Source organism: Montipora foliosa, chromosome 9 (genome assembly GCF_036669935.1).
Source record: "Montipora foliosa isolate CH-2021 chromosome 9, ASM3666993v2, whole genome shotgun sequence".
NCBI lineage: Eukaryota > Metazoa > Cnidaria > Anthozoa > Scleractinia > Acroporidae > Montipora > Montipora foliosa.
This window is the reverse complement of record NC_090877.1, coordinates 41140707-41150790: the sequence shown is the minus strand read 5'-3', so window position 1 is coordinate 41150790 and position 10084 is coordinate 41140707. Positions and strand designations below refer to the sequence as shown.

At 36.0% G+C, this 10084-nt stretch overlaps 1 protein-coding gene across 1 annotated transcript in view; it reads right to left on the bottom strand.

Annotated features, from left to right (window-relative positions):
• Positions 1–10084, bottom strand: part of LOC137971210 (uncharacterized) — a 30219-nt gene that overhangs the window by 13200 nt on the left and 6935 nt on the right. The window contains exons 6-13 of the mRNA XM_068817980.1: positions 7633–7743; positions 6891–7149; positions 5816–5962; positions 5227–5326; positions 4889–5000; positions 3574–3720; positions 2170–2252; positions 1030–1105 (exon numbers count right to left, since the gene is read on the bottom strand). Of these exons, the coding sequence (XP_068674081.1) occupies positions 1030–1105; positions 2170–2252; positions 3574–3720; positions 4889–5000; positions 5227–5326; positions 5816–5962; positions 6891–7149; positions 7633–7743 (1035 nt within the window). The remainder of the gene's footprint in view (positions 1–1029; positions 1106–2169; positions 2253–3573; positions 3721–4888; positions 5001–5226; positions 5327–5815; positions 5963–6890; positions 7150–7632; positions 7744–10084) is intronic.

Genomic DNA, 10084 nt, shown 5'->3' with positions numbered 1-10084 from the left:
TGTTTGCCTGCGTTGTCACCGATCGATGAAATTACTGCAGTACAGCGTAATGGCAATGCTTCTGGTGGGTCTACCTCTACTCAAATTCCCACGAAAAAAATATCAACAAGGGCGGTTATACGTAGCCCACACTCTGACCACTTTAGGGTCCAAAGATGAACAAACTGATTTCCTTGTGTGATAAAACCAGTTTTCCTCCGAAAAAAGGAAAGTTATCTTCGGGGACCAAGCAGTCGCAGCTTTGAGTCAAACAACTCAGATTCATACACCTTATTCCAAAATGGCCGCTGATTTATGCGCATACAAATTGGCCCTTGTTGCCTCGTTCAAGATAAAATATTCTTTTGAATTTTAAGCTTAAGAACGAGGCATCAAGGGCTAATTTGAATAAAAACAAAAGAATATTTAAATGGCGGCCATTTTGGAACAAGGCGTATACTTCACCCGAAACACCTCATCTCACACTTTACACTACTTTAGAGCGGTTTTCGATTGAGTGTCGAAAGTAATTAGCGAATTACTTTGGTTTTGCATTACTTCACTCAGTAATTGGTTCAAAGTTCTCGCGCCACTTTTTTAACCAATCAGAAGTGAAACCAAAAGCAATCGTGGCTCGCACGTGCACATTTTCCCGCGCTTTGTGTCGGCTATGTGTAATTACTTGGAGTTTTGATTGTTTACTGGATTGTCTCCGTCCTTTTTGATTGGCCAACGTAATTACTTTGGTTTTGGTTTTACGACACTCGATTGAAACTCGCTCTAGCAGCAGCGAGATGAAAGCCAGAAAAAACTCAGTATTGAACGGGAATCGTACCCCAGTGCTCTACCAATCAAGCCATCAAGACAACTTTGTGAGTTCATGATAAATCCGTAGAGGATGGACATAATTTGAATTTCAGAACAAAAATGATTGAAATTGAGAGCGCATGCGCACGGAAATCTCGACACTTAGGAACGCTACTCCGAGCTAACTATATCTCACGCCCGCAATAACAATACTTTCCAATCACTTAACAAGATAAGACTTACCTCCAGTAATATTTTGTCCATGCTCTTTATGACACACCTTAGTTTTTGCTTTTCTGACAAAGAACTAAAATCCACCCTAAAATTGACAAAAATATAATGTGTGGGGCACCTGGGGTATTTACGAACGCTTTTCATTCAACTAATACATTCCTATTTTTCACGTTGCCAGGATACCACCAATAGCGTAGCCCCTACTCTACTATAAAAAACTACACATAACACACAATTCCTCGATTCGCTCTGACGAAGGGCTAACGCTCGAAACGTCAGCTTTTAGAATCTCTGTACGGTGGCCAATTTACATTATCACTCCGTTGATAAAACCAAATTTTTGTATACTACTTCCCCATCGACGCAGCACCACAGTTTCTTTAGAAACTACCCCCTTCATTCATTACTGTATTTCGCCTCTGTTTTTATCACATATGGATTTTCTTCTACATCTTTCCTTTATACTATGTTCTTCTAATTTCAACGCTTATACGGCTCACTTTACCCAATTTTCGTAAGACAACCATGCCAGTATCATGATCAAACAAACTCTCGTTAGAATAATTACATAGGTGATTATTGAAAATTCTCTGCGCTGATTGGTTACACTCGAGGTGATTATTACGCAATAATCACCTAAGCGGTTTCTTAAAAATAGCAGCAAGCCATTTTGTCGAGGTGACAGACGAAGAAACTAATTGCTTTAAAGAAAATACATATTTGTCCAATAATCACCCATGTAATTATACTAAAACAATAAAAGCCTCGACTTTGTCTCGGTTTTTACTCACCGATATCCACCCCGCCTTCGGCAAATGATTGTTAATTATATTAATATATGTCTAAACTTAAATTTCTGTAATGTGGAAAATGTATTACGTTAAAGTTTATTTATTAAAAAATAATAATAATAATAATAAAATTTTAATTAACAATTAGTTCATGCGTCAGCGTGCGTATGTCGAGATATTGAGCACGCGGGAAGATTGGAGAGCACGAAAGAGGCGTAAGAGTTGCACGAGGCGCAGCGTGATCAGGCGCACGATTCGCGTGCTCAATAAGAATATAAAGCACGCTGGCGCTATTGAATTTATGTTATAATGAAAAATATATGTAATGAAAAACTCGCAGCTGATGAAAAATACTCACTTTTTCTGCGACAAAAACATCAGTGATGACGAAAATTTTTGATGAAACCTCTTCAGCGTTAACACTTCCCGTAAATGCACAGCCTTAAAATATAAACAAGGATTTAGGCTTAGCTACATAATTCCCGAAAAATTGCCTAAAATTCTTTGCGGAATTTTCCAAAAAAAGCTCTAAGATTCTTTTAGAAATGTCTAATATTCTCCAAAAACTCTCCAAAATTCCCGAAAATTCTTACAAATTTCGTTTCTTATAGTGCAAAGTTTGCCATATTTGCTATCAAGCAAAGATCACTACGGTGAGAAACCGCTGCTTAGATGCACTGTAGGACCCCTTTTGGTGAATAACCACTGATAAGGAATGGATACGAACGGACTGACCCCTGGTAGGTTGGAATACAAAAAAAAAATTAATTTTTGTCAACGTTTTTTCCTGTGAAAAGTTTCCAACATGTCAGGTGAAAGTTCAAATTGCTCTAAAATTCTCAAAAATTCCCGAGAGTTTCTAAAATTCTTTTTGATGTCTAAAATTCCCAAAAGAATTCCGGAATTATTTAGCTAAGCCTACAAGGATTCCGACTTGGATAGTTCTAGTTCTTTTTTTAGGGATGCAAAAGGAGGTTCTTAATCTGACAATGCACTGAAGGAGATGATAACTCATTTACCCCGTAAATTGAATGAGGAGATGTATTTTGCGATGACGACCGAGGGATACTAAAAAAATCCGAATATCCCTAGACAGGAGTCAAACCTAGGATCTCCCGATTATCAATCATCACGTATTTGAATTTACGACTATAGTTAAATCGGAATTTCCTCGGAATTAACGATTTTAGTTTAATGTAGAGCACTGTGCCTCAAGATTTGCGGTAAACAACCCAGGAAGAAAAAGACTACCAGAGCCATAAATTGGTAAGGTTAAGAATAGGAAATTCGACGGTACTTGCAAAACCTATATTACACTCTTCATGTTATTAGAGCAACAAAATCTTTTTTCATAAGTTTATAATAAACTTGTTTTCCATTGAAACGGCATTTTCAATTAAGTAGAATTTAAAAAAACTATGTTTGCAAGCTAAAGTGGTGAACCAAAGCTTATTGTACAACTTTGTGTGGCTACATACATGTAACGATAGCTTACCAAGGCACCGTCTTTCATATACTGAATAATTAATGTCCGTAAAACGAAAAAACAAAACAAAATTTTCCTGTTTCACTCTACCAACGACGCAGCACCACAGTTTCTTTAGAAACTAGAAATTTGTTTGCAATATAACAATACCTAACCAGAAATTCCAAATCGGAATAACAATTATAATTATTTTGTCTTGTGCCATTTAGTTCGGTATATGAAAGTCTACCCCCTTTTGGCTGAGAGGATTTAATCATCTTTAATCTTTGTACTCACGTTTCGTAGTGTCCTGCTTAAAGATGTAGACATTTTTGCCAGGTGTGTTTTCTTCTTGTGATTCTTGTCTGCTCTTTGTGTTACAGTTTCCAAGGCCGTATGAGCGTCGCTTCCAAGATTTGTGGATATTGACCAAACCTTTTCGATCTACACAAAAAAAAAGGTTTAAAATACAAACTTAGTATGTTCTGTGGAACAGTATAAATGAAGACATTCGCCTGATTGCATTAAGCCCTCGCCTCAAGGGGCTCTGTTAGAAATGGTCTGCGTCGGTTTATATGTTTTGGGTTCTGATTTTCTGCCAAGGGAAAGCTAACCTTTTATAAATCCTAGAACTTACATCTTAAGGGCGGTGCCTACTAATTCAAAGATATTTTTGCCTCAGTTTATGATTATGCAGGAAATGTTGATCTTAACAAGTGTCATTGAAATCCAAAAGCAAATTGGGGGTAACCAAGCATTTTCCAAAGATAATTCATGAATAATATTTGTAAAAAGCTTTAAAATACAAAGCAATGTATGGCGGTACTCTTTCTCAAATTGAAGCTTAATTATCTCTCAAAAATGCATGGTTACCCCCAGTTTTCTTTTTGGATACCAAGAGTACTTACCAAGATCTCCTTTCTCCGGCTAGTTTTAAACTGCGCAAAATTATCCCTGTATTAGTAAGCATCACTGATAGGAAACCCGAGTATCTCAAGATGCACAGGACGTGTGCGCAATAACAATAGCAGGCACCGTCCTTAAATACCATCGATAGGTACTAGTTATTATAACTGTTATTTTGTTAATTTATGCGCGGGAAATTCCGAGGGACATTTTAGGCAAGTAGTGCACATATGTCCTCATTAGCTGCATGCCCAATTTTTGACATCAACACACGGTGTCCCTTTAAGTCTAAGCATTTGCTACCTATTTTCAACCATAAGTTAAGGGTAAAGGTTAGCGTTTTATTTTTAGCTTTGGGTAAATGCAGCTCTGTATTCCAAGACACGAGTGACGTTGAAGTTGGGAAGAAGAACATGGGGAAACTTTATTATTGAAATCCGTATGTATCTAATTTGGTGCATTTCTAGGCATATCTGACAAAATACGAGTTTAAAAATGTGCGAAATATTTATCTTTCCCTTAAAATCATAACCAGTTCTTTTGACCAAAGACGTTTGGGCCACACGTAGATTCATCAGAGAGAAATCTAGCCAGCTGGGCAATTTAAAAGGATAAAAAGCAGAGAAGTTTGCATCACCAACCCCATGACCTTCAACTTAAGGCCAGGTAATCGTGCACACAACTGTAAAATGGCCAATCAACAAACCTCTGGTTTAAGGTATAGAGCAATTTCCTCCTTTTCAGAATTACTGAGTCCAGACAATGCAGATTGAACAATACTCAAGAACTTCCCTAAAAGCTCCACAAAATATGGCAACCTGAACGCAACAAAAGAAAATGTCATTTTTCAAGTTGTAGTTAGTAGGTTGGGATAGGTACAATGTATTGAGGTTTGCATGTTCTCTGTCGTGTATAATTTTGCATTGATTTGCACTTTTGCTTCCATTTATCAAGGTAGAAAGTATGATAATTTATGCTATTCCAGTTGCAGTTGCTTCAAATCAATGGGCTGAGTTTAAAACAGCAAGATTAATGGCTTGATACCTTTTTCTACAACTCTGAATTATTTCTTGTCGCTCATCTCTCGACAAATCAGACTTGTGCTTGGTAAAAATATCACAGATTAAAACAAACTTCAAAATTCCTGAAACATCAAAGAAATCCATTATCACAACATCAATAATAATAATTATTAATATTACTTAATTTAAAATTGGATTTTTTTGTGATAATTTTATTATCTGTTATTAATAGTACATGTAATAATTCCTGTGAACAATTTTTTAAGTCAAATGTATTGAGCGAAATTTTTCTTTCCATTTAACTATAATGTAATTTATTTTTTGACATCTTCCAAACATTGCAAAGGTGTTCTAAAGATCTTTCCATTGATATTCAAACACTTTCAAAGAAGATTGGAATCCTGCTAGCTGGGCATTAGACTATGAGTTGATGTCAACAACTTAACACGAGTATTGACGCTTGTATGATGGACTATTTTTTGCCACATTTTAATGTTAATTTACAGTTAATAGGCTTTTAAAAGGGTGAGAAACTGGCAGTTAACAGTCAGGCATGAGAAACTCAGGCCTGGCTCTGCAGGCATGGAAAGTCTATCTCATTGTATATTTACCAATGGCAAGTTGTCTCAGAGCCATCTTGGTCACATCAACAATTTTAGAATTACTTCTGTTAAAAGGTAGGGCAGCGGCAAGAGATTCTGACATTTGCAAGATATTCTCTAGAATACTGTACATTTCACTCATCAAGCTCTTTATCCCTGTAAATAAAGGATTGTCCTGTGTGAAAACTTCATTATTTTGTTGGATGCCCAAGAGGGTTTTTCACAGACTAAAACACTTAACAGTGGGTCTCCATTGGGAAAAGACTACAAGACTATTGATCCTATAAGTAACATATTGACAACAACAACAATGACAACATCATCATCATTGTCAACATCATTACTTTTGCTCAAAAATTGTTCTTTCATTCTTTCAAATTATTGCACCTGCTATTCTCTTCACCAGCCAATAGCATTAAATGAGCAAAACATTGTCTCTCTCTGCACATGAATTTAGATGTTTGGTGCACTTTCATTCTAATGTTCTTTGAAAATCTGCACCGTAAAATGACCAAAGATAGAACTCTATAGAAAATGTGAGTGCTTATCTAGGAATTTCAGTATTCTTCCCTAGCTTTTAAAACACAGTTCCTCCCTATCAATCCTTGGATATCGGTAGTTTGATATTCTGTGGAAGATGAATGAACTCGGATAATGTGGAAAAAAAAAACATCTCCTCACACATAACTGCATGGGAGCCAAGCAAGCCGGCCCAGCAGCATGACCTTTATCAACCCAACCAAAACGTAACAAATACACCATAACAGACCTTATTTAAAAATACAGGAAAACTATTTAACAAACTGACTGAAATATGATAAACATCCTAGGGGAGGGGAGGGGACGGGAGGGGACGGGAGGGGAGGGGAGGGGCTGGTCAGACAATGGCAGATTTCAAAAAACAAACTGAGCCACCAACAAACCATGTGACCTGAAGACCCCCTTGTGTGCAAGAAAAACATTTTCTGCTTTATTCATTCCTCAGTCAGCGGAAAAACTCACTTTATTGAGGCTGCCTTTGTAGACCTTTAAAAATCCCTAAAATTTTCACAGAACCTGGCCGAACTATAAATGTCATACTTACTATTTTTTACAGCTGTCGCATCAAGAAGCTCTGTACACAACTCTCCTAAATTGCCAATCCTATTACTGTACAATTGTGAAATTCTCAGTAGCTCATTTGCTGTGTCTTCCGAGATATCAGCCGGCAATGAACAGGTATAACAATAATGCAGAAGCCCATATAGGACATCAGAAGAAAGGTCTGTTAGGAAAGGTGGAATCTTGTCCCAAGTGAAGATGTCAGAAAAGAAACAACTTAAGATTGTCTTATGAGCTAAGAACTGAAAGAAAAAAGGTTGTAAAGTGTAATGAAGAAATAAATATATAAAGAGGGACCTTAAGGTGGCTGAATACAGTTTTTCCTCAGTCAGTGGTATTCACTGAATGCGGACGTGGATTTTGAAAAACAAAGCAAACATGGCAAGTATGGCGAAAACCTTTTTCTCCTCTTCACGATGGTCTAATGACAATGCGGTGTAAATTTCTTTTCATTACATTTTAGAAGTGAAAATCTTTCAGAGAAACCCAGCAAAATGCTGCGCATGTGAATTAGCTAAGAAATTTGAGACCAACAGCTCTTGGCTGTTTTACCAAATTTCTGGCAAACCCATCATTAGATTTTTACAGAAATTTTGAATTAAAATAGTTATCCCGCATGGCAGCCCAGTGCTCAACCAACTGAGCCACCAATGGTTGAATATCCTCGATTATGGATACATTTCAGTTGATCTAAGTCTGTGCATTCATTTTTAATTTTCAAATACCTTTTTCCCACTGTTGGAAACAAACGTGATGTCAGTGAAGAAATCCTCATCTAATGCAGGAAGTAAAGTGTAGGGATGGTGCAGCAGTGCTTCAGGTTCTTCTTGATTCACCTAGTAAAGAGTGCTGGATGTTAACTTTAATAAAGGTATTATTACATGACTAGTGCTTGCTCCTGATATAACAAGCACTCTGGTTGGCTAATTGCAACACAGGCCCACAGGCTGATTTAACAAATTATTCATTTAATTAAAACCAAAACTTACAGTGATTCTACAATGTAAATATTGTGCCAAATTGGCACTTCTCTGTATTCACTGCCATTTTGTTTAGTAATTGATATTTGAAATTGTCACCCAAATTCATTCGTCATCAGTAAATATACTTTTTTGACAGAATGCACATTATTGCAGTTTCAAATGATGAATGAACCAATAAACAGATGAAAGAGATCCCTTTCAACTGAATCAACCATAAAGACATAACACCACACATTTAATATTTACATTTGGCGAATTGCATATTTCAAATGATTATTTTTTACTGTTTCAATTTATTAATTATATTATTTCATTTTTATGTCTATTTGAAACATTGTAAAGCGCATCAAGGTCTAGGTTGCACTATATAAATATGTATTATTATTATTATTATTATTATTATTATTATTATTATTATTATTATTATTATTATTATTATTATTATTAATATATTTATTATAATAAAAAACTTCATATTAGGCTTGAAGTTCAGTCTTAAAGGGAAAATCTCAAACCACAGCCTTGCTGTATGGACCTACAGTAGCTATCCTTTGGTGAATACAGAAAGGCCTCAGTTTGAGATTTTCCTGCTCACACTTGACTCTTGGTTGAAAAGTAGTCAGTAAACACCACTACCTACAATCCTAGCCAATGCTAAGTTAATACACAGAAGGAAAGTTACTTTCAACCAGTCTGTACATGTACCCAGAGATGTGTAGTTTAAAGTTGAAAAGGATAGAATTTCAGCCTCTTTGATATGGAACAGAAGCTCGTGACCTTGAAGCGTTTAACTCTGGTTCACTCTGAGTTGGGGTTTTTTAGTTTAAAAATTTCCTTATTTGGTTGTAATGTAGCTCATGCTGTTTCCTGCATGTGCAGCCTCGATCTTACTTTTGTCCATAATTAGTGTCTTAATTCCTCAGCTTTGTTTCAAGGAAAAGAATTGCAAGTTACATGCTTCAACGTCATGTATTTCTGTACGGACCAAATGACATATTAATTAATAAACAACTATTAACTATGATCATTTAAACAACTCACAATACAGGTTCCGTCTAATATCAGTGATCTCTTTACTAAAGTTAATAAAATACATACGCACAAGACCAGGAGTTCCTCTTCAGGTAACTTTGATATTAAATTTTAGAGTCTGAGCCTAAATCAAAGATCTTTTGCCAGATTTGGAGCAATTTAATTTTCGACAATTTTCGACAACTCCCTAAAAGTGCTTTTAAAAAGCATGTACAAATTGGTTTGCTACTCTCAATAATGGAGGCTGAGAATAGTTATGTTGAAACGCCCATCCTTCTGCATCAAATTTTACATAATTCATGTAAATACGTTGAATAGTTTCATTAGACTTGTCATTTTGTTTCCATTCTTGTAATCTAATTTTGTTGTAGCTTGTATCGTGACTGCACTGATAATTATTGGTTATTGTTAATGGTTTTAAGTTGTTGTCCTTTGTTATTTATTTTATTTGTTAATATAATTAGTTGATCGGTTTAACCACGGAATGCGTGTAGCTCTGCCCACAGCGATTAGCCTTTGCTATTTGTGGGCGGAGACAGACTGTACCTTTTGTATCTGTTTTGATTAAAAATAATAAATAAATTGAACTATTGCATACAAGTCTTTGCAATGGGTATGAGCCTTAGTCAAAAAGGGCTATCTGAAAAAACAGCCAAGCCAATCTATGTAGGAATTTAAGGAATGGTCCTTGGTTCCAAAATCCAACAGATCTGAACACCTTGCTAAATAGATCAGGTGTTAGATTTCAGAAAGGTAAAGATACCAACTGGTATTGACCAAAGGTTGACCGTTTCAGATACCTTGAAGTCTGATCACACTCTTCACAAAGTCACGTAATCACGACTGAATGAATTTTAAAGCATCTCATTAAAGGGGCTAGGTCATGATATTTTAGGTAATTTTGTTTATTACGAGCTCTAAATGTCAAATTGGGTCTTTCAAATTGAGTCTTTCATTTGCAAAATCACGGCCACAACAACTGAGAATGATTTTCCAGCTGTGTAAATGACATTTTGATATAAATTTGAATAAAGGTGGCCCAACGTTTTTCAAATTTACCCAAATTCAATCCATTTCAATCCTCTCCAGTTTTGTCCATCCATGACCCTTCTTGGCTTCCCTGTGTTTTGTTAGAGTTCTTCTATAGTTTTGAACAGTTATT